Source organism: Prinia subflava, chromosome 10, assembly GCF_021018805.1.
Source record: "Prinia subflava isolate CZ2003 ecotype Zambia chromosome 10, Cam_Psub_1.2, whole genome shotgun sequence".
In the NCBI taxonomy this organism is placed as follows: Eukaryota; Metazoa; Chordata; class Aves; order Passeriformes; family Cisticolidae; genus Prinia; species Prinia subflava.
The window spans coordinates 17,298,611-17,322,851 of record NC_086256.1 but is presented as its reverse complement, the minus strand read 5'-3'; the positions used below and the strand labels follow the sequence as shown (position 1 = coordinate 17,322,851).

The 24,241-nt window shown below is 40.1% G+C and overlaps 1 protein-coding gene and 1 long non-coding RNA gene across 7 annotated transcripts in view; one reads left to right on the top strand and one right to left on the bottom strand.

The window, feature by feature from the left end:
* Positions 1-16,655, bottom strand: part of TLCD4 (TLC domain containing 4) — a 32,509-nt gene extending 15,854 nt beyond the window's left edge. The window contains exons 1-4 of one of the 4 annotated variants that reach the window (XM_063407562.1): positions 10,334-10,721; positions 7,236-7,362; positions 5,542-5,707; positions 769-858 (exon numbers count right to left, since the gene is read on the bottom strand). In XM_063407562.1, the coding sequence (XP_063263632.1) occupies positions 769-858; positions 5,542-5,696 (245 nt within the window). In that variant the 5' untranslated portion in view covers positions 5,697-5,707; positions 7,236-7,362; positions 10,334-10,721. The other 3 variants (XM_063407561.1, XM_063407560.1, XM_063407559.1) reach the window with 3 other exon arrangements.
* Positions 10,975-15,189, top strand: LOC134555687 (uncharacterized). Of its 3 annotated transcripts, XR_010081474.1 has the most exons (4): positions 10,975-11,172; positions 11,270-11,392; positions 13,389-13,513; positions 14,378-15,189. It is a non-coding gene; the product is annotated as an uncharacterized LOC134555687 (long non-coding RNA). The 3 variants fall into 3 exon arrangements; XR_010081473.1 differs by having other exon boundaries at positions 10,976-11,392; XR_010081475.1 differs by having other exon boundaries at positions 11,068-11,392; positions 13,389-13,852.
* Positions 16,656-24,241: the final 7,586 nt, after the last annotated feature.

The window sequence follows — 24,241 nt, the reverse complement described above, 5'->3', positions numbered from 1 at the left end:
TCAAACTTGAAAAACTGTAATGACTGTGAAGTGAACAGTCATGGGAAGGACCCTGTTCTCCTATGAAGCTACAACTTAATCCACTTATTTACATCTTCTCCTTATCTGATCTCTACCACCTCCACATTTTCTACCATGTGATTCTCACCACTGCAAAAACAATTTCTACATCATCTATATTAGTCTCTAGTGCATACATAAAAAAGGAAAAGTTTTATGAGAAGTCCTAGACCATCACAAAAACACACAGCACTGATGCTTCCCTGGAGCCTACCAATGCTCCAGTCTTTGTTATGATCTACTGTATCTATTTTCAGGCATTACCTGACAGTAATACCACATTCTCTCTTCATTGAGCCCAAACCCTTTGCAGGGTTCAATGGAGAACTTTCACACAGATATACACTATCCAGTTCTGCTACAGCTTTTCAATTTCACTTTAAAATGATTACTGTAAATAGCAGAGTCTCAGTTATACTGACTTATAGTTACAGTTTATTCTTTAGTAATGTAATATGCTATTTCATATCAATTGCTTGTATTTTATGTATTCCACTTCATAGGGACACATTGAACAAAGACATTAATACTGACACAACAGTTACCAAATGTTCAAATAGTACAGACATAAAAATGAACACATCACAACTGTATATTCTAATGGAAAATGAAACAATCGTTCAGTACTTGATACACTGCAGGATTTTTTTTTCTTCCTAATTAGGTTATTTTATTATGTAAGCACAACATGTATGTAACGTGCCTTACCAGAGATGATCAGCATTAACAGCATCATCATACAATAAAATATATAGGCAAAACCCTCCAACCACCAAGGCGTGGAATGTGGACACTGTCCTGAAAAAGAGATCACAGTCACAAGGAGGTACTGCCATTCACGACTTCCCACAGTGTGCTTAAGGATGTTTCCAAAGGCATTCCCAACTGCATCCAGATACTTCTGTGTAAGACAATCACCTGTTCTCTATGCTTCATCCAACCACTTACACAATGACAGGTGGGAAAAAACAGTCAAAAAGAAGGAATCTATTAGATTAGAGTGGGATTGGTGATATTAGATAAAAAGTAGAGTCTTAAAAGTAACAGATCTAAATTTTCCTCCAGTTATCCCATATATTAATGAATCCTTAAAAACAGTGTGACATCTGTCTCTCTAACAAATGTTTTCTGTATTGTCCGATTTGCTGGGAAATGTGTATGCAACTTCATACTCAGATTAACCCAGAAGTCCTGCAACAGCAGGTTTCTCCTTTCAGGCACCATATTAAAAGACCCATAATAAGTCTAGTTTGGGTTTGGAAGGTAGCATTAAATGAAAAAGCCTCAAGATAGAATTTCTAGTGCATTTGAAGCAGATTCTGGTTTTCAAAGAGAAAGCTTGTATAACAATAGGTTGTAGCTGAGTACCCAAGGTATAACAGCTACAGGTTTATATAAATCAGCAGCTTTGCATCAAACGAGGGAAATATAAAATAAATGTCACAGTAATCAAAGTTGTCTTGTCCCTACCTGGGTACTAGACATTTTCTTCCCCAAAGACAACAGTCTCCAGCTTACAGGCTCCATGCACAGTGCAGATAAACTCTGCTTGTTAACAAGCATGCACTTCCAGAGAAACATCTCTTTCCAGAAGCCCCAGCAGGGTTTCTGCCAGCTGGGGCAGGGTCACTCCTGCCCTTTCAGTCCACACGGATTCTTGGAAGGTAGAACAATGCAATGGGCACAGGTCCAGAATGTGCAACCTTCCTGCTCTAGCCATGGGTTTAACACAACTATAAGCTGCACCTAACACTGTATAGCTACAGTCTGCTTCCTCACGTGTCAAGTATAACTAGAAAGAGAAAACAATGATGTGAAAAATATCCATAGGGAATCACAGTTTGAAAGATGAGAACTTAGTTCAGTGCTGTGTGATTACAAACACTTCACACCATATTCACAGCACCAACAATATACACACAAATGAACAGATCTGTTTGTTATTATTCTTGTCTTTGTACATATTGAATACATGTATTTGGAAGTCATTAATATTTTAGATGTCCTTAAGGCACTCTCTGGAGTCTAAGCTCTACCATGTAAGATTTGAAGAAAACATCTTATTTCCTGCAGAAGGCTTTGCAAAGAAAGAAGTTTTAATCCCTACTCCATTTCCAGAGGTTATATTATTATCTGTTGGCAATAAAAGATTCTGTAACTTTGCATAAAAGAGACCGTATTTACAATTTGTTTCAAGAGTGTCACTGTGCTATTTTCAGCAGCTTTTTCAATAGTGTTCCAGAAAATTAATGGAGATTAGTATAATATGAGTAGTAAAAAAATGGATGAGAACAATTAATAATCATTACAGCACAGGCTGCACTTCTGCCCTCTCTTCTTTTAACAAAGAAAGAAAATTTAATTATCAGAATTTTAATGATAATTAATAGTTTAAGTAAAAGGTCTACTCTTGTAACATAGGATTTAAAAAGATAGGAACTTTTCTTTCTTTAAAAACAAAGCACAGCATGCAATATTAAGTGTCTGAGAAATACTTGGAATTTTTGAACTTGAGGAGAGGATAATGCTGCAAGAAGGAAAATTTGTCCTAAAATATAGCTCATTAGTTTACAGTTGTAATTTGTCTTTGAAGATGTTGTTTATCTGAACCTTAGTGTTTAGAATACAAGCTATACATAAGTAGAACACTCGATCAAGGGGGAAAAGGGAAAAGGGAAAAGGGAAAAGGGAAAAGGGAAAAGGGAAAAGGGAAAAGGGAAAAGGGAAAAGGGAAAAGGGAAAAGGGAAAAGGGAAAAGGGAAAAGGGAAAAGGGAAAAGGGAAAAGGGAAAAGGGAAAAGGGAAAAGGGAAAAGGGAAAAGGGAAAAGGGAAAAGGGAAAAGGGAAAAGGGAAAAGGGAAAAGGGAAAAGGGAAAAGGGAAAAGGGAAAAGGGGCAGATTTCCTCCTTAACTCTGGACTTTGAAGCTTCTCCATAGAAGACGGGGCAGAAGAAGGGAAATACTACAACAGTCCATTTTAATAAGGAATCTAGGTCAAGCTATCAAGCTCTGTACATTTCCTTGAAATTTTTGTCAAAGCTTGCATCCTTTAACTCCGCATTAAGCTGCAAAAAGTTGCACTGCTAGGTTGCATACTTGCTCCTTTATTGTTGACACTATATATATGTATATTTTTACAACTACTTAATAGTGATATGAGCATGTATTATAGGAGAGGTGACAGGAATATATGCACAGCAATTTGAAGAGTTGTACTCCATCTATGTCAAAATATAGTTTTTAACTCAATTTGAGTGTCCACATACTTTAGATGCCAGAAGCAATTACTTTATTGCTTCATAATTCTTGGAAGGTCAGAATGAATAAACTGACAGCATGGAAAATACAGTCAAGAGCTGCAGCTCAAATGCTTGATTACAAAGCCCTCTAAACTGTAATAATATATTTTCAATGCTACAGCTCATTTCAGGCAGATGCCCTCTTCCAGACCCAGCTGAGCTGATAAAAATGCATAACCATCCTCTGTGCCAGTTTCCTTAGCACCGCCAACAGAATCATTTGTGTTTGCACTCCCTACACCAGTTCAATATAGGACAAAATAACAACCAGCTACTTTTAAATAATTTAAATGAAACCAACTTATTTTACTGGGACATAGTAACTGCCTCTACCTGCAGAGCTCTCTGCAGGATAAATACATACTCATCTGCATTCTCTGAACTTGCAAGCTACTCCTTGAGGCCTCTCTTCATTTTGGTGAAATACTGGAGTGACAGGGCAGTTTGGCAAAACACTGTGGTTAGCAGAGCTGAAGTAACACAAGCACAGCTCGCCTTTCTTTCCCTTCATGCCCTCCTCAGTTAGAACATCCACAAGCTGCTGATGAACCATGCTTTGTGTTTTGTGCTGTCTAACTCCTGAACTGGATGAAGCCTAGGATCACAACCCATCTGTGTGCTAATATCTACATCCTATCAACCCCAAGGGAAAAAAATGTGCAAAGAGGTAAAAAAAGACATAGTCTGGGGTACTGTATCAAGTTGAGCAGTTAAATACCTTATTACAAAGTAGCCCAAAGATTATGGAGCAGCTTATTTTCAGCACACTTGTGATGTGTAAAACAATTCATGTTATTATGCAAAGCACTACAGCAGCAGAGCGCTACCAGGCATGGGGTAAGTTCTCAAAGCCTATTATGCAATTCAAAGCCATTTGATGTGGCTTATAGACAATAGTTCAGCTTCACATGGGAACAGTTTAGTTTACTTTCCTTGTCTGCCTCTATTGTTAATTGTAACACAGACATAAACCTGAGGTGCACTGATACTGTGAACTGGCACCCTACACAGTTTTTCTGGCAGATAGGTAATTATTCAGAGATGGAACTGAAATCAAGATGATGCCTTTAAGAACACTGCAAGTGGACATCTGCCAAATGGAAGGGCAAGGGTATTTGAGTTGCTAATGCTGCCTAGAACAATGGAAACAACCTTAAAAGTATCCACCCGATACTAAACAGTACTGAGGAGGAATAGATATGCAACTAACGCATTTTGAATGCAGTGACAACCATACAGTACATATTTTTGAGCTCTAAATTTAGGAAACATCTGAAAAAAATTTTAAAGATGTAATAGGCTACTCAAAGTTATACTAATGAAATTCAGCTGGAGAATCTTGTGTACTATATATACCCTTTCAGAGTAGCATGTTGCAAATAAAACTTCACTGATCATCCCTTTTTTTCAACTACTATCTTATCCTTCCTTTATGGCTTAAAAGATTCACAAGTCAAACAAGTTTCTAGAAGTCCTGTATCTGAGGAGACAAGTGAAATGCAGGTGGATCCATCCCACTGATGGAAACATAAAGGGAGTGAGGAATGCTTTTGGACTGAGTTTCCACAACTCCTTCCTGCATGTGTATCCTGAGTCTGCTACAGCTTCCCCCTCCTCCTCCTCCTGTAGTCTCCTTCCCCAACAACACACACATGAAACCTGACTCTTCAACCCTACACCAAAGCTTCACAAAATTCCTTAGAAAACCTTAACCTATATAAAAAAAGTTTGTAGTGTAGTAGCACCAGGAGAACAGAGAGCAAACTGCTTTGCTGCCAAAAGCATGACCAGAGATATATTGGGATTTAGAATTAATTCGAAGAGTTTTGATTTTCATACATGTTTGGAAAGGAATTTTTTCTCTCTCCTCTTTACTAGAAGCATCACAGAGCATCCCTTCAACTTATTACCTCTCACCAGTCACTGTTTTATTTTTGTACCGATCTTCAGTTGGACATCATTGTCTAACAAAGCATTTAATGTACAAGTGTTAGTAATGCTGTGTTTCCATGAAGGGGCCTCAACATTTCACATTATTTGTTCAGCGCCTAGAGCCAGCCCTCTGATCCTTACAAACATTTAACTCATAGGGTTTTCTTCAGTCCTACACATACACACACAGGTGGTTCAGGTGTCCATGATTTCAGGCAGGTCAGTAACTGCTGTTGTTTTGAACACTCTACCTTGAATTCCATTCGATTTTCCTTTTTTGGCTGAGATTGTTAAAACCAGGTGTTATTTGTGTTGACACCCAAGAACTTAAAACGTGGAACAGGAGCTGAAATACAGTAAAACTGGCAACAGCAATGCCAATAGTCAGGTTGCTGAAGGGAGCCATTGTTCTTCAGCCTGTGAAGAGAAGAGAAGGAAATTTCACTCTATTCTCCATTTAACTATTTTAAGCAAACACAGAAATGTTTTTGACTGCAAACTTACCAACAGAAATATTATTCACTAAAAGTTTCTACCTGTTCAATGTTTCTACTTAAGCATTAACAGTATAAAAGCATGCTCAAACTTTTAGATACACAAGTTGCATTTTAGGTTTTTTTAACATTTGCATATTATACATTTTTGTGCCCTAAAACTGCATGTATTTTATCTACACAGAAAGGGCAGTGCAGACCACTGACCAGGGCAACTGCCAGCTCTGTAGCCTCCACTCCTGTTCCAAGAACCTCCAAAGTTAAAACTTGTTTCATTATTGCCAGATTGACTGCGGCCAAAAAAATTTTAACAGGCAACAATGAAATCAGATAAGCACAGCAGAGAGGTTTTTGGGTCAGGCCAGGGAAGCAGTAGCCTCTGCAGCTCTGTTTGTACACTTTCCAGAGACAACAGCTCTCAATTCACAGCACGGTCAGTCGAGAGCTCGTCCCTGGGACAGTCTGGAGGCTATCACATTCCAGCTTTCCACCTTCACACAACTCTAACCTTCCACATTTCCACACACAGTGGAAAGCTCCCTGTCAGCAGAGCTGATCCGCTTTTTGCTTGCTGGATTTTCAGCTATTTCATGAGGTCCCGATACCAAAACAATTGCAAACATAAGTGTTGGTCTCTAAATGCTCCAGTCATTTTTCCTGAGTCACCAGTATTTGCAATACAGAATGATATTTTCCCAGAAGCCACAAGCCGCTGACATGCATCTCCAATTTGACAGTGAAGTGGTTTACACTCCAAGACTGGCAGAAGTTCCAAACTCAAAAAATGTCAATTTATATTAAGTTGAACTGCAAAGGGGGAAAAAGCCAAATGGCTTAATTTCAAATATTTAAATAATTATTTAAATAACTATAAAAACACTGCTGTCACTTATTTTAGTTTTGCTTAATAAAATATCTAAAATAAATATGAAGACTTTTAGGACAGCATAATTTGATGATACTACAGCAACCTAACGGTCAGCAAAAGTGATAAAGTGATATAATACATTCATGTCCACTTTTATTTCACATGCATTACAGAATGAGTGAACATGCCTTAGATTTTTGAAATTGTATCTGCATTGCAGATGGTAAGAGACTTGAACTTCAGGAGGAAAAGACAGAGGAAAAAGTCCATCATAATAACAAAATAGTAACCTTTTAAAAAATTAAGTACAATATTCTCACTTTAGAGTGTAAATGATGAGTATATTGAAACACAAAGATCAGAAAAAACATATTTTCATCTTCAAAGATTTAGAAGTGGAAAGTTCAATGTCTCAAATTTTTCCCCCTCTACCCCTCTTTTCTATTTATTCTCCCAGAACTGAAGACAATAAAACTTCCTCTGACTGGTACCCACAGACCTACATATATAAAAACAGAATGCAGGACAAATAAGAGCAGATTTGCTGATTGAAACCTGCCTCATGTAGATTTCAAGTGCTTACTTCAGACCAGCTTTAATTCTGTCCTAGGGACTCCCACAATTCTTGGAACATATTTGATGTGCTCCTAGGGCCTATCTTCCTGCCCAGTTGAACCCAAAAGGAATCCAGTTTGCATGCTCTGGGACAGCTATGCAACACAAATCACAGGGGGTGATCAGAAAATTCAGTTCATAAATGCATTTTTAATCCAAACTAAAATTTTTATGCACACGCACTGCAGTGCATTGCATCAAACTAATTGATTCCAGTTGTTTTCTGATGACCTGTTCTAGTGCAGCAGCATACAAGTCCTGCATACTTTTTAATGTAACTCTCTCAAGACTTCCAATTTCAATTACAATCCTGAATATTCCGTATTCTTGATTCTCCACATACTTCTCCATTTGCCTCCGCTGATCAAGCAGACACAAAATACAAACCAAACTTTATATCCTTTTCACATACTGTAAAGTACCAGAGACAATTTAAGCTCAATTTTCTAAACCCTTACCATTTGAAGGAATAAAGCAATTTAATATCTACCAGTTTAAACCCACCTAGAAGCACCGAATAGTGTCCAGTTCCAGATTCTAACCCCAGGGACAAAACTTTGTTATTACATTATCTTATTTGTAGCAACAAAGTCTTCTCTTGGACCACATAAAGAAAAAAAAATCAGTTGGTTTAATTAATGCAGGAAGCCAAAATCCAGGTTAAGTACAATTATCTTCAGAAAAATAGCAAAACCACTGAGCATTAATCATACCTACTAAATCCTTTTGAGTGAAATATAGCCATTCTCATGATGCTACGTTTTCTTCATCTGCAGTGACTACACTAGTATCTCTGAGTTTCAAAGACACTGACATAATCTCTTGGACAAGAGAAAACCATGTTTTGTTTTGTCTCCTTAGTATCAGAAGATTACATTAGGTAAGTAATGTTTTGGCTTTTGACAGGTGTTCGTTTTAGTACAGATTATGGAATTAAACCTCGCAAACATCCCTTGAAAGAAATGCATTAGAAGACTAATCTTTCTCCTAAGGAGCCTGTGGAGGGAACGCATTTTTACTAAAGGTACTAGCATTGAAAGTGCATGACCTGGCTTTCAGCAAATGCAGAACCAGGATGCCCATGAAGGAGAAAGGTACAAAGGATGGTGTTAGAGAAGAAGAGAGGCAGACAAAAAATTAATCACTACGTCTCTGTGGTTGGTCTCACAGATGCTCAAGTTTTGCAAGCCTGATTTCATACATGCTTATCAAGAGGCTGTTCAAGTACAGTAACTACCAAGTCCAGAATAATTTCATGTTTTACCTCAGCAGTTACTAGTGTCATTTTTTAATTAATTCAAGAACCAGGTGTAAATACAGCCTTTCACATGTGTTCAGCTATAAATGTTGTCTCACATCTACAGGTTATTATTTTCTCTTATCTCTAGGTTGTTTTCAACTGTATCCTGTTTAACATGAAAATTTACTGAGTTTTTACCAGGTTTTCTTTTCATTTACAAGAAAAATTATTCATCTTGCTGAACCTAAACAGCTTGTTGACTTAAAACAAGCACAATTGGCTTCTGATTACCATTTTCCTTGACAGAGGCCATAGTAAGCCAGGCAGCTTCAACTACACTGGGGTTTTTTTTCCAAGTATCTTCTTGTAGCTGTACAGCAAAGTCTGATCAAGATACAGAAGTTCATGGATTATGTATGAGCAGACACTTTATCACCCAAACTGCATAGTCATTGATTACTGTTCTGTCAGCTGATACGGGGTTAGAGCTAATGGGAGGCTGGCTGGGGAGGAGGTTTAGTGTAACTACTTTGTAATGCAGGAAAAACAGTACCATAAACAGGTTGGGTCTTCACCATCAGAATTTGCCTTGCTTACCCAAAATTACTGTCTCAACCATTCAGGTAGACAGTAACTACACATGATCACTTCATGTAGTTACTGTAGTTGATGTGATCAGCTTCACTCTTGTAGCTTTTCAATGGAGTCTTTAGGTAAATAAATATTTGACAAACAAATATTGAAATGACAAACACTTGAAACTAATATTTTTCAGCAAGGTGTTCCTTACATGCCTAGAGTGATTTCAAATGACTCTACTGACCTAATAATTTTTAAAAGGTTAATAACACAAGCTTTTTCACCATACTCCGTAAGAGCTAAAAATATGTTGGTTTTCATTGCTATTAACATGCAGTGGTTTGCTGGCAATTTTGTTTCTACTCGAAATTTAGAAGAAAAAACAATATCCATTCATCCCCAACATGATGACACTATGAACTCCTGCTAGAAACTAGCCGGCACTTAACGAAACAGGATAAAGGAGCAGGAAGTTATCAAGTGTTGTACCATCAAAAGCATTTAGAATTTACATTCTCCTCATCTTACTGTTTCCACATCAGTTTTTTACATCATAAAAATAAGAAATTTAACAGCATAGCCACAAGACACGGTAAGAAGGTGCAGGGTGCCTTAAACCCACAGCCCTTACTTTCTTCCAGGCTGGATTTCAAGATGAGTTGGATCAATTTCCAAACAAGATTACATCGTAAAGCTGCTACTGATACCAGGACATCGCATGAAGTAAGTACTGTGCTCTCCTGATCCGCTTAAAACTGAAAGCCAAATCCAATAGCTGTAAAACTTGCATTCTGCAGAGAGCAACACTGGACTACTGACAGTTTCCACATTTTATAATAAGCCCAGTAATAAAACATCTGCAGTGCTGGAGCTTGGCTGTGCTCTTGGTCCTGAATTGTAATTCTATTCCTTTAATATCTTACTTAGCTCAGTAAGCAGCGTTAAGGAGAAACACAACAAAATTCAAGCTATTCACGCTTAAGTCTATTTAAGGCTATTCGCACCCTAAACTCCACTCAGCTTTCTGCTCTTAGAACACCAAAGCGACCGTCAGATGAAGCACGCTTCTTACAAAGCCAGGGTACTCGGGGTGAGGTGGCGGCTGCGGTAGCATTTACCGAATTTCCTCACACCCCGCAAGCAGTCTGCAGTCGCAAAGCCCCCGAGAGGGAACCCGCCCAGACGCGGTGGGCGCGGAGGGCCCCCAGGCTGACCCCGAGGGGCGCTGCCCCCGAGCCGGGCATTACCTCGCCGTCCCGGTCACCCGCCGTTCGCACCGCCCCGAGCCCGAGCGGCCGCCGGGCGGGCGGGCAGGAGCGCGGAGGCAGCGGGCAGGAGCGGCCAGGAGAGCGCGGCCGGGAGAGCAGGGCAGCGGGCGGGCAGCGCGCTCCCTCGGCGCTCGCTCCGGCCGCGGCCAGGCGCTGCCGCGGCGGCGGGAGGAGGCGGCCCCGCGCAGCCCTGCGCTGTCAGCGCGCCCCGCGCCGCCGCCTGCGGCCCTCGGCCCCCGGGGGCCGCCCCGCGCCGAGGGAGGGAAGGGGCCGCTCCGCGCAGCCCCGCGGGGCGGGGGAAAGGGGCTGCACCGCCCCCGCCCCGCCGGCCCCGGCCTCTCAGCGCCCCAGCGCCTTCCCTCCCCGCCCGCCGCACCTGGGAGCGGGGCTACGGGGGCTGCGGCGCCGCCTCCTCCTCCTCCATGCCTTCCCCGCGGCGTCGGGGACGGGACAGCCCTTCCCGGGCGCAGGATGCTCCGGCGGGGATCGGGTTACGGCAGCCGTAGCCTTAAAGGGGCCGAGCCGCAGCCGCCACCTGCCGCCGGGCTCCGCTCGCCTCCTCGGAGGGGCCGCGGCCGCCCCGGACCCTCCCTCCCGCCCGCCCCGCGCTGGAGGCCGCCGCCCCCTCTGGCAGCCGCGCCCGCGAAGGGCCGCGCACAGCGGGCTCGACAGCCCACGGGAACGGCCCGAGCACCCGCGGTGACAGCGACCGGCCGGGACCGCCCGCGGGGGCAGCGGGGCCCGCCGGCCACCCCTGCTGCCACCGCCGCCCCTGCGAGCTGCCACCGTGGGCGCACCGGGCTCTAGCGCTGCTGAATGTACGTGGGGTTTGTGCTGGGGCAGGATGAAGGCCAGGCAGGCACAGCACCTCACCTTCCAACAACATTTTAGTCACTGCGTCTTTCACTTACACAGCCCGGTTGTCTGAAATATGTCAAGGGAAAAATGCTGAGGTGACCGTTCGTGCCCTAGGACTCCATTTATGCAGCACTGTACAGCACAGAGTCATGGGGAACACACCCATCATAGAGAGAACAGGTATTGCTGATACTTTGCTATTTACTAAATCAAATGCGGTGATTAATGACAAATTATTTTTTATTTTACATTTTTGAACTGTTGTGTTGAAAAACAGAAGTAAACTTATACTGACAAAATTAGATATGATAGATAAACGTAGTCGTTCACGAACTAGATAATGTAATGGTCATGACTGTTCCTCTTGGCATCCTTCTCCTGTCATCCACATCCTAAACCACCTCAACTTTACATTTCCATTAATGGTTTCTGATCAATAAATTAAGAATTCTCCTCTAACAAAATAATGGTGAAGGTATTAATATCTATCTCACCCTACAGTTTAAGCTGCAGCTGACAAGTGATCTACCCCACTATGCGCACTGATCTCTCTTGCAAAACATCTCCCACAGCAGGAGTGCTGTGGCTTAAGCCTGAACAGAAACTGATGTTGGCTTGCCTTAGTGTGCCGACCTGCAAAATGCAGAAACCCAGGTGCTGATTAATGAGGCACTGAGCCATTCCTGCTGCAGAAGTGGGAACCTGTGGGAGGTGGGCAGGGCACGCCGCCAGCATCTCTAACTGTTTCCAGCCAGCTTGGCGTAATCCATTGCTGGGCATGAACCAACTACCAGGTGTTTGTGTAAACATCAGAACTACTGAGGTTTGATCTCCTGTGGACTTGTGTCTTATGACTGACCAGCTTTTGAATTGATTTTTGTTAACAAAATTTTACAACATGTCCTCAGACAAGTGAAGGGGATCCCGTTCCTGCTTCCAATCTCCTTCCATTTCAAAACCAAATGGACAAATAAAGACAGCAATACCATACCAACACAATATCAACACAGACACTTAATTTCTTAGTGAAATTAACTTTAAACCCTCATGTTTTACTCTGATGTCATATCATTCCTGATATAAATGATTATTTCAACCTATTTGCTACTAAATCTGCAATTTTTAGTGAATCAGAACAGCCACTAAATCCTAAGAACTCCATGGTAGGATCATAAACCACTTTGAAGATGACATAAAACATAAAAATTCCAAGAGAATTTTTTTCTTCATTAATTCACTTTCCAAAGAACAGCCCTCATTTTTTGCTTAATACAGTATGAGTGGCTTTGAAGTTTCTTTTTACATAATCCTTGCTCTTTTAAACTGTAACAGCTGTGACACCAGTAGTCCCTATGGACCAGCAGTGGACTTCTGGGGTGACAGAGGACCTGCAGTGGTAGTAAAGGCATGAATGGTTGTCCTCAGGCCTGCAGGCACTGGCAAGGACTCTTTCCTCTCATGGCTAAGAAGCAAAGGCCAAAGGCTCTGAACAACAAGCTCTGGCAGATTTAGCTGCTGTGTTTTAAGATGTCAACTGCCTGCAGTCATGATCATTCTAGGAGAGTACAACAATAAAAGTAGGTATTATTTTAACATGCCAGCCTGTGACCTGGAGTTTCCACCATAAGAGTGTGGTAATACCTAACAGCAGAGTAAAAAAGACACTTGAGAGTGGTAGTGTCTTAAACTGAACTGGTAACTCTGCCAAAGACCACTTATCAGGGCTCTAAGCCTCAAAACAACTCATCACTATTATGCACTTAGGTTAGGAAGCATCTAGAAGACAAACAAGGCTCTTCCCAAGCCTCTGTATCAGGCCTGTGTAGCACACAGCCTACCAAAGAATTCCTTTTGCCCAGCGTGCTGCGTGGGTGAAAGAAACGGGTTTGTCCTGCCTCGCTGCTCTCTGCTTGGCCTGAGATCAGCACGTTGTTGAGCACGCAGCAGATCATGACCAGAGGCAATGGCCTCTTTCAACAGCCCCAGAACATGTGCTGGGTTGAGAGCTGCTGACTGTGAAGCTGAGAATGGTGATGCACTGAGGATTCCTGACTGGCAACATGAGCATACAACAGGGTACCTCTCGCACTTTTGACAAAAAAAAATTGCAAATAAAAAAGAACAATCTGGCTTTCACAACTAATACACCTCTTCCTCCCTCCCTCGTGATGTGCAGCCACCACCTTCCAGCTGCTGCAAACAAAAGCTGGCCCTGCTAAATGGCAACTGTCAAGAACTTTCCTTGGGAACAGCTGCAACTTCTGAAGTCAAGCTCCAGAACAGAAGTACTGGCTTGCTAAGGTGAGCTGCAGAACAGAGATTTAGCAACACAAGGCAAAAAATAACAGTATATTCCATATCAATACATAGGCATAGCAAAGGTTGGGAGGTATCAGAGTAGCATGTGCAGGTAGCAGCATAATTCTGTTGGCTTCTGCTGAATCATCTTATTTGTACTATGTAAGAGAAAAATAGGCTGCGCTTTTCATCTATCCTTTAATTACAATAAAACTTCTTGATTATATTGATGATTTTCAACTTCATGTCAATTAGACCCACTAATTCCATTAATGAAGAGCAAATTTGGATAAAATGGATGGGATTTGTTATGACAGGGTAGTAACTGGAAGGCAGCCCAAGGTAAGTCAAAGTCTGCACTAATCTATCGTCAGCTGAGTTGCACACACCTGTTCTGTACCCTTTTCCTTCTGGAATTACTTTCAGAGTGGCACTTCAAGTATGGTAAAAATTTGTTGTCAGATGACTGCTCCCACTAAAATCTGCAAGAGGGATGTGACCATGAAAGAAAAATACACAGTAACCTTTCCAAAGTATGCCTGTAATTTCAGAATCATGCTTTCCCAGAGCTGAGCCTCCTTCTGCCAAGAATGAAGCCTTTATCATGGCTGCTGTACTGAAAAGAGAGACATGGGTCAGAAAGAAAAATGCTTTTAGAGCATTTGAAGATTATTTCAGTTGTGGTTTTAAATTTATGCAGGATGTAACTAACCTCTCTGTCTGAATTTACCCACTGTAGTAAGAATAGATCTTAATGAATGTTTAAAACCTCAACAGTTTATGAAAGAAATTATATAACATGGTATTGTAGAAGCAGTGAATTGAATTCAGTGACCTAAAAATTGCTTACATTTATTTCTGTCTTAGGAATTTCCAAGGTCTACCTGCCAGCAGCAGGATATATTCCCAGAAAATCAATTATACATATAAGCAAAAATATCATGGAGATTAAAGAACATATGAAAGAGCAAGCACAACTCTTTCACAACACTGTGAATCTAGAGTAACTTCACTGAAGCCAATGAGTTACAGTGGTGTGAGTGAGAAAAGAACCAGCTCCATTGTCTGAAAATTACTCGGGCCACCCATGGAGTCCAATCACAGGAACTGCAGGCAGCTAATATTGCAGCATTTAATTCAGAAGGCCCAAGACTGAAAAGAAGAGACTGAAAATAAAGGATCTGAATTTGGTTTCAGATAAAAAAACCCCACTGAAAAATAGCAGGAAAATGGTGAATGGAAAAGAAAAAAAAAACAAACCCTCAATTTCTAAAAAATCCTCCTTCTCCAAAAATAATTTGCATAGACCAAAGAATAGATCTGTATGCTTTGGGGTTTTTTTTAACACCCTGCAAGTACCCAGTTAACAGTGGCTGAGCTGTATGCTTCCCTGAAGGGAAAGTGTTATCTTGGCTTTCCAAACAGCAGACACATTTTGTGAGTTGGTGCATACTGTTCTACACCTACTCAGATGAGTGCTGCAGAACAAGGTGTCACACCTTTCTAGCACAGGTCACTCTAATATATCCTACCACATTTTTAGGTAGTAATGTACCTTCACTTTCCCTCCTTTAGTTTACTCCCTCTAAACACACACTCCATTTTTTGTCTGAGGTCAGTGAATTTAACTTTTCCAGCTCCTGTCACCTCCCACTTGAGAAAGCATTTCTGCCAGTAGTACTTACTGTCCATAAGAGAACAAAGGCTTGTTTCTGCAAAGCTGTCTGTTCACGAACCTCTTCCTGTCCCTTCTTCAGTTTTCTTCCAGTTTTTCTGTCTTCTCCATTTATGTCTCTCGTCACACGCTGTCTCTTTCATCTATTTACACCTCACCTGCAGCATTACCCTCTCCATTGGTATTATTGTCCTGATTATAGCTGTCCAGAAGCTACTGAGGACCTGTAAAACAGCACATTGTGAGCTTACCATGCTGCACTAGAAACCCCCACACTGATGCCCCACGTCAGCATTATGACAAGACATCAAACCACATTAAGACAGATGTGCTGAGTATTATCCACAGAATTTGCAGGAATGCCATCTCTTTTTCTTTTCCAGGTCATTCTATCTCCTCTGCTTTCCCCTCGTCTACTTTATATTCTATTTTACTATCACCTTTTCCTTTTCTGTCATTTTATTTTCTTCCTCCCCACAGTTATCCTCCTCTGGCTTTCTTCACTGTCCACCTCACATCCCTCCATGCATTTTCTTCCCTCTGATGTGCCTGCACAAAGGAGTGTAATGGAGGCAGTACTGCAGCTTTGTTAAATGTGTCCTTGGCTTTTTAGTAAACAAAGCTGCAACTGGGTGCATCTTTGGGCTCTGCAAACCAGAAAGGTCTAGAGAAAACATTTCATTCCCAAAGGCTTAAGCCAGAGAGCTCTGAGATTTAGAAAACTTCTTGGTTCCCTAATCTCTGACATGAAGCACACCACAAACAGCAGGAGGAATCTTGAAATAATACTGGATTCTTTTCTTCACATGCACATATTTCCTTTTGCTTTGTGAGTCGAGGCTCTTAGCAACAAGAGCACTGTAGAACAGGGTAGTGACTAGAATTTGATGATGTCAGAACAGCACAAAATGGAAGAAGATGTACTTTGTAATGGCATACAATTGGAAAGAATAAAATTGGTGCCAAGCAGTGCTAAAACCAAACAAAATGTTTCCCAATAATTCAACATCCAGAGGGTCAGAAAGTGATCTGGGTTTCAGCGTTCTGACTGGTAATTAAAATCAGCATAATTCAAGAGCAGAACAATACAGTGCTTGTTGATACAAGGCATTTTGTTTTATGTGATAGCATCAGAATTTCAGGTAAAAAGACAGAGCACGTGCTTAGGATGGCATTACTCATCTGTATGCTAAAGATAGCTCCTAAGCCTGGCTTAGCTCAGTCTAAACTTTGGCACACCCCATAGCAGCTGCACAGCGTGTCACTGTGCCTCTTTGAGCACTCACCACAGCGTGGAAAGAATGGATTGTACGGATATTTTAATGGCAGATGTATTAGCCGGAACAGGTCAAGCAGCTTCTTCAAACAATATCATTCCCTCCGAATGTTTGTTAATTTTTTCCAATTTTTCAAAAAACCTTTCTATTCGTGTTTAGTGATTTTTTGCTACCTCTGTTGATCTGTGAAAGCCTTGAGGAAACAAGGAAGGAAAAATTGCTTGATGATACAAGGAAACAATAAAACCTGGGCCATACACACTTTATATATATCTAAATGCTGTTGAAATCTATTTTTTGAAAGCTGAATAAGAAAGCAGGAAATTGTTTTCCACATAGTTCTTAAATGAGTAGTCAATAGTATTTGTAATAATTATATATTTTTCAGAGAACGTGACTTTAAAATTTATATTTCTTAAATATTAAAACTTTTTCATTTCATATTTGGGGATAGATATGAAAGCAGTGTCATACACAATTTCAAAAGTAAATATAATTTATGTCTTAATTTTATCAATTTAGGAGGTCTAGAATGCATTCTTCATTTTTCCTTTATTACTAATAATGAATTCTAGCAAAGGCTTGCTTTTAGCACTGCTATTTGTTAATATTCTGATTATTTTCTAATTTTGCATTGGCACTATTACAGATTCTTACCTAGGGCTTAATTGTTAGTAAGCAATGACATCAGGAGCTCTACTGATTCCCCTCCCAAGGCCTTGTTCTGTATATTGATTCATACAGACACATTTCTGTTCCTTTGTACAATTCTAGTCATAGGAAGGATATCACGCTCTACACTGTTCTTTCAAATCTAAGACAGCAGTCCTGGTAAAAAAATACAAAAAGACAAGAAACTACATCAAATATGGCAGTGCTAAAGTAGAGAAAGAAAGCTTGCCTTTCAAATCAAGTGAGGACTTCTGTTTAGGCTTCTACTTCCAATGACACTATTCAACACCATACTTTACTGATTAGACAAACAGTAGAAAAATATTGACTATAAAAACCAAGAATACCTAAAAATAAAGAAAATACAAAGTCCTAATTCAATATGTGAGATATATAGAGATAGACAGAGATTAAAAAATGCCAAGGTGGAAGAATTTCACCATGAAAATGTATCATGCAAACATTATAAGTGGATTTGAAAAGTCACTGTGAATTGCACCAAATATATTGTCTAACTGAATAAACTGCAGAAAAATTGCATTATGATATACACACAAATTAGAACATCTTGGTTGTGGGGTTTTTTTCAGTGTTGCCCATTTCCTTTTATTTTGTTGTAAACACATCTTTCTTTAATCTTTCTACTGGGACTGCTTGAAGAGCCACATTTCAGCACCTGTTAATCTGAATTGCTGAATAAGGGACATTACACATCTGGAGTGCCTCTGGCAATGTCCTCTTTTTCTGTTTGGAAACTGTGCTGCAGTGGAAACTCACCACTGAAAGTGGAAACTTTACAATTAAAGGTATATTGGACAACTGGAGCTGCACATACACAGAGAAAACATTCCAGTCCAATGCCACGTTGTGCAGTGCCAGGTCAGTGCTGGCCACACTGCACTCCACACGTATGCACCCTTCAGCTTCACTTGGAACAAACCTGTTCTTTCTTTTGTGTGTACAGTACTCTTTGAAGGTGATTGCAGTTAAAAACAATTCATCAATTAAATAATAGTAAGGATAATAATTATATTAATAATAATAATCATCGTCAAGACTTATACAAGCCCTTGGCTTGACTGTTAGCTACTTAACAATTGCTTGTATTTACAATTGTACCAGTCTTCAAACACAAACATACAGTCAAAAGGACAACATCTTTATTCTTCAGAGTATTCTAAAAAGAGTATGAAATCACATGTAAGGTGGGGTTTTTTAAAAATTATTTCTATTATTTATTTGTTTTAGTCAGTGTTAGTAAATTGGAAGTTGACATTGGAAGCTGACATAAAACTTGTGTTTCCACATGTGTAGAGTTTTTTGTTTCAGGTAATATATTAATCACAAGTCAGCTAAATAATTGATACCATAACTTAACTCTAAGCAATTGTCTCATTATCACTGTTTAATTCACAGGCACTGGAGTCGACCAAGTAACTCTCTTGACACCTTAACGATGCATTAAATTCACAGTAACTAATGCAAATGGTTTATAATTTCCTAACATTCATTAAAACTGTAATAAAGACAAGGACATTCTTTTCTTGCACTGTCAAACAGGGAGGGAACAGTGTTACACATCACCAGTGGCTGACGAAAAAAATGTGAGGGGTATCTGGTTTTAATTCTTATGTTATCACATAATTAAAGACAAAGTACAGTGCAGAGGACAAGTTATATTGGCAATAGCTGGACTTTAAACTGTGTCAGCTTTTTCTTAATTGGGTTTGCTGTACTTGACATCTTACATATTTTAACTGAACAGATAGAAGAAAAAATAATTTCATATTTTGAAATTGTAATATTTTGTCTTAATTGCAAGAATTATACACAGACATACAGAAATTAAACACTGAGATACCTTTGGCAGCCCTTGCAAACTCTGCAAAGAATTCAATTTATCTCCATTGAGAGCTAGTGGAGCCATTACATTCAATTGACTTAAATAGTACTTTATCAAATCCCCAAATCCACAGCCATACCTGGCAACATCCCCAAAACAACAGTCAATAAATGACGTATTTTTAAACACAACTGCATGAAGAAAAGATGGAAGAAAAATGGGACAAAAAAAATGAAAGACAGTATAGGCCAAACCAGAAACCATCTTCCCTTCTCTTTTAACATGACCAGTTATTTCCAGCTCCAGCATGGCATTAATTCAGTGCCAGACTTTTAGAAACCTAAACAGCTCAGAAGTCTGTCCTCACTTTCAACTGAATAGCGTTTCCTTACAGAGGAGGGTGTCAGTTCTGCAGCATTTTGAATTCTCCTAAGGACAGGAGGGAGAGAACGCAGAAGGATGAGACGCCCTTTCCTCAAGCCTAAGAATGCTGAGGGCTGAGCCCCCAAACCCAGAGCTGTGGCAGCAGCAGCCCCACAGCTGCCTGGGTTTCACTCTGAGAGAAAAGCTGTGCACACACAACAAGCTGATGGCCTAGTCCCATCTGTCTCCCTGCACCAACACTGGTCAAGTTTTCTGACAGCAGGATGCCAGGAAAGGCTAAAGCAATGTGCATTTCTCCTCACCCTCCTTACAGATGCCTGGGGAAACAAGAAACCTTGGGAAAATCCCAGTCAAAAAGCAGCAGTGAATAGGTAGAGAATCCTAAATCCTAACCCCAAGTATCCTGCAAGTTTAATTTAACATTACAGATCAGAAGACAAATTTCCAGGAGATTAAGAATAGACTTCAAATCTATTTTTAGGCATGTTTTTTAAAAAGGCCTTATTTTTACAGGCCAAGTGGCCCGAGGCACCCAGATGACCTCCAGGCCACTCAGTATTTTTAATAAGTGAAACAGCAGTCTCTTTCTCCTGGCCTTTTGAACAGACAGAGGAGCATTATTCTACATTATGTTACAGGGACTGCTCCCTGAACGCACTACCCAGTAATTACAAGAAGTTGAATTTTGTAATTTCAGTGCTGTCTACTACAAAAGTTTCTGCTTTATAAAAGCACACTCAGAATGCACCCAAATGGTTACGACACCTTGTGTCATCAAAGCCACACATAGCAGCTCTCCAGACAGGCTCTCAGATGCAGCAGGTTACAGAAACATCTGCTGGCAGCATGGCTCATGCCTGTTAGAGAAAAACAGTCTCCTTACAAATTGCTACTTTGATTCTAAATTCGTACCTGGTATTTAGACCCAAACAAATTTCTACAAACAACCTCCTCTCCCACTTCCAAAGACTATTTTCAGAAAACTTGACATTGCCAACAAGAGGGAAATGTTTAAACAGTAGGAGAGAAGGATACCTTATTTATTGAGCTGTTGTAAACTCACAACCACTTTGCTGTCTGTCACTGAAAATTAAAGTGTAAAGAAAAGCAAATGTAAAAGGGAAAAAATAAAATTTAAAAAAGTTTTTAATATGGAATAAGTCTCATTATTTGGGGAATTTGATTCCACTTTTTTTGGTATTTAGCATGAGCATTAAGTGTTTTCAAGTGCTGTATTTTTATACCTAAACAAAAGAGACTCAAATATATATGAGAAGTACCCTTATACCAGGAAGCACAGCACTAACTGTAATGTTAACATAAATATTACAGCTGTTATTGATTGCAAATACAAATCAGGACTTCTAAGATTACATTCCTTTAATTCTAATGACTCATAAGAACGTGAAACTGCACTTGGCCCAAAGCAATTGCAAGTAGCAGCTGTCTAAAGGGTCAAATTTTGCCACAGACTGGCTCTGGTAACATCCTAATTCTGCCTTCAAGTGAGAGCAGCCAGTAGCTTGTCTCCAGTTGATCCCAAATGGTCTACTCCACTGATTAATTTAAAAATATCTTTTCTTCCCAACCACAGAACTTGTTACAACACTTAGGACATTAGGACTCTTCTAGTCTTCCAGATGCAGTTTGCATTTCTAATATTAAAGAAGAACCATGAGAAACCCAGTTAGAAGCCTTCAAATTTTGTGCAAAACCACTTCTCACTTTCTAAAAACACCATAAAAACATAAAAAGAAATAATTGCTTCCTGCAAAAAAAAAAAGTTTACTTATGTAACATATCTGTTCTCACAAATCACTTCTATGAAAATATCATGCAGAAACTAAGAATAATATTTAGATACATTTAATAAATTACTGAGGCTTAACATGATAAATGGTTCCATATTACAATTTTTCCAGTAGCAAAGCCCAAGTGGTTCCTGTCCTTTTTCTCACCCAACTGCTTCTACCATTTTGCTAGTTTACTCATCAGTAGTGCTGATGCAACTGTTTGTGGAGCTGCACTCTAAACCAAAACAAGAAAAAAATGATCTCATTTTAGAAAACAACAGTACACTCACTCTTGTTCATAGATGTAATTTTAGAACCCATAATTAGAAGGAAAGAAAAACCCAAATATCACAAGTATTCAAAGTGCCAGTTAAGAAATCATGAATATAAGGTGTATTTCAGTTGAAAAGAACGATTCTTGTTTAGCAGTTAAGAGTGATCTAACTCTACAGGTGGAAACTCAGAAAGGGAATAACTGTCAGATAGCCAAAGCTGTCTGCATTTCATTTCAGGGAAAAAATAGTTTTATTTATATTCCAATTACAGCCTTTCCTGTTGGAGACAAAGGAACCTGAAACACAAAGAGCGAGCTTTGCTCAGTTCCCTTTAGCATCCAGCAGTGTAACTTTCAAAGGAAACATGCACCCCAGGTACCAGGAGGCTTCCACAGAGAATATTCACATACAAAAAGGAGAGCAGCATGTCCTTCTTTGGAACATTGTCTCACAAGCCATACACAGGAAAAATACTGTACCTATTTTTTCCTATTCAAGAGTTTCAGAGTTGGAAAAGTGAGCGATTATTTAGCACAAATATGGTTCATTTCTCCTTCAGTAAAGAAGTTCAAAGCTAACTTCCTGCATCAAGTAGCAGAGGTGTCAGAGGCAGCCTCTTCACCTGCATCACATTCTGTCAAATGCTTTGCAGACCAAGTGCACCACTTCCTCCCAGACATACAGGTCACTCACCCACTTGAAGACTGGACAGCAATATCCAGCACTAACAGAAATTCTATATTTCACTTGCTTCACATTACTTAGCTAACATGGCCATGTTGTGCTAAACTTTGCTTTTCATATTAACTTTTACTTGCACAGCTGATGCAGAGACAAAGATTTATCAAGGCATTTCCCAGATTGGCACCAAGCATTGTGCACACTCCTGGAGGAGTAGACAGCAACCTGCTTTCTTCAGGACTGTTACAGTTGTTGCACTGAAGTCTCCAGGTTCAGAACAAGGTATCAAGGGAGCAGGGAATTGCCATGATGAAAAACCATAAATACACCTATGTGCTACTGAGAAAAGGGACAATTAGCAGTGTTACACTGCAAAGGGGATCTTCATGAGGTCTGCTCAGTTTTCACAAAGGAAAAAAAAATCCACAAAACTTTATTGCAACTAGGTATCAGACTGTTACCTCAGTCTTTAGTTGTTTTAACCAGTCTTACCAAATTCTGAATCCTCTCTCAAGCCGTGCAAACTTCTGTGGATACTAGTTGAAAACTATATCCCTTACTCTTGCAAATTTAACAATGAGTTAGCAGACTTGAAGCAGTAGCTGTAGCAGTTTATGAGGCAAACTCACTGCTTAGCTTTTGAGACTCCTTGAAAATCAAAACCTTTGCTTTGCATCCAAGAAACTGTCTACACCAAAGAACAGGTCTGCATCAGTCTGATTTTTTCCTTATTTTTAAATGCCTTCCAAATTCCCTGCTTTTAGGTCAGTTTCTCATTAATTTCCCTTACAAAAGAATTCTGTATTAGAAGGGGAAGTATGTGCTTACAGAATAAATAACATGAAAAGGAGAAAAGAAGTTGAAGCTTTTTATATCAGTCTCTACTGCTGAGCTTCCAGGACTGTTTCTTGGAATAAAATGCCTAATAAAAAGAAGTTCTTAAACATTTACGGTAGGAAAAAAATAGGAGCAAAGATCTTGAGAAGTCTTGGAAAAAACCCACCTTAAATAAAACAATTCATAGCTACACCTGCTGTGGCAACCTCGATAAATTCTATGTCAATGACATTCATTTTCACTGAAGAGCCTACAAGTAGGGAAAAGATAACCATCGACAAAATTAGTATTTAAATTGTCTATAGAAGTTACTGTCTTGTTTGAACCTGGTAGTTCATGTCCTGAAAAGGTATTGTGGTACTTTCTTCTGTCATTGACTCGCATCTTATTGTCCCTACTTATTAGTTTTATGTAGTTCATTAAGTGGAAACCAAAATGAATTTTGGAAATTTATGCATCGTCAACAGAACTTTTGTTGCTTATGTCCATAATAACTAGGCAGTGAGATACTTTTCATGGGGTTACTCATTTGGGTGGAAGACAAGCTTACCATGGTAATACAGTTTTTAATACTCTCTGCTTAAAGCAACGGCAAAATTATATGTTACAGTGATGAACAGAAAAAACCCATAATCTGTAGAGCGTGAAGCATGAATCAGAAAGATTCACTTCAGATCCTAGGATGGCAAAGGATTGCTGGAGCTTGCATCTTTTACTTGTATGACATGCAATAACCACTGGAATCCACAACTGGCACATCTTTGTTAAAAATGACAAAGAAACATTAAGCTTCCAAAGCTGCTAGGGATACAAAAAGTCCCATTTGCTCAGAAAGAGTAAGAGGCAAAAATACAGCCAGAGAAACCATGGCAGGCAGATGCAGAATTGCAGTGTGTTTGATCTATTGTGTTGGTGCACTCGAGGTACAAGTGCACAGCCGGCACGTTTCATGTCTGACAACTCACCCCATAAAGCAGTGGCAACAAACCTCTCCACAAAGCTCCAGAGTTCATTGCTCCTGATTCACTGGCCAAGAGCAGGGCCTTGCTCCCTGGCAGATAATTTAAGGACAATGATGAACAAACTCTTTCCTAATCATAAAATGCAGTTATCTTACTCTTTCTAGCAAACACATGTCGCATCTGAGATTAGCCCAGGGGCTGAATCATCGCTCTCTCCCAACAAAGGCCGGACGCTGACAGAGGCAGAAAGAGTGCTGATCTGTTGCTCCATGCTTCTTACTGAAATAAAAAGCTGAAGTATTACCATGAATGAAAAAAGAACCACGACAGGC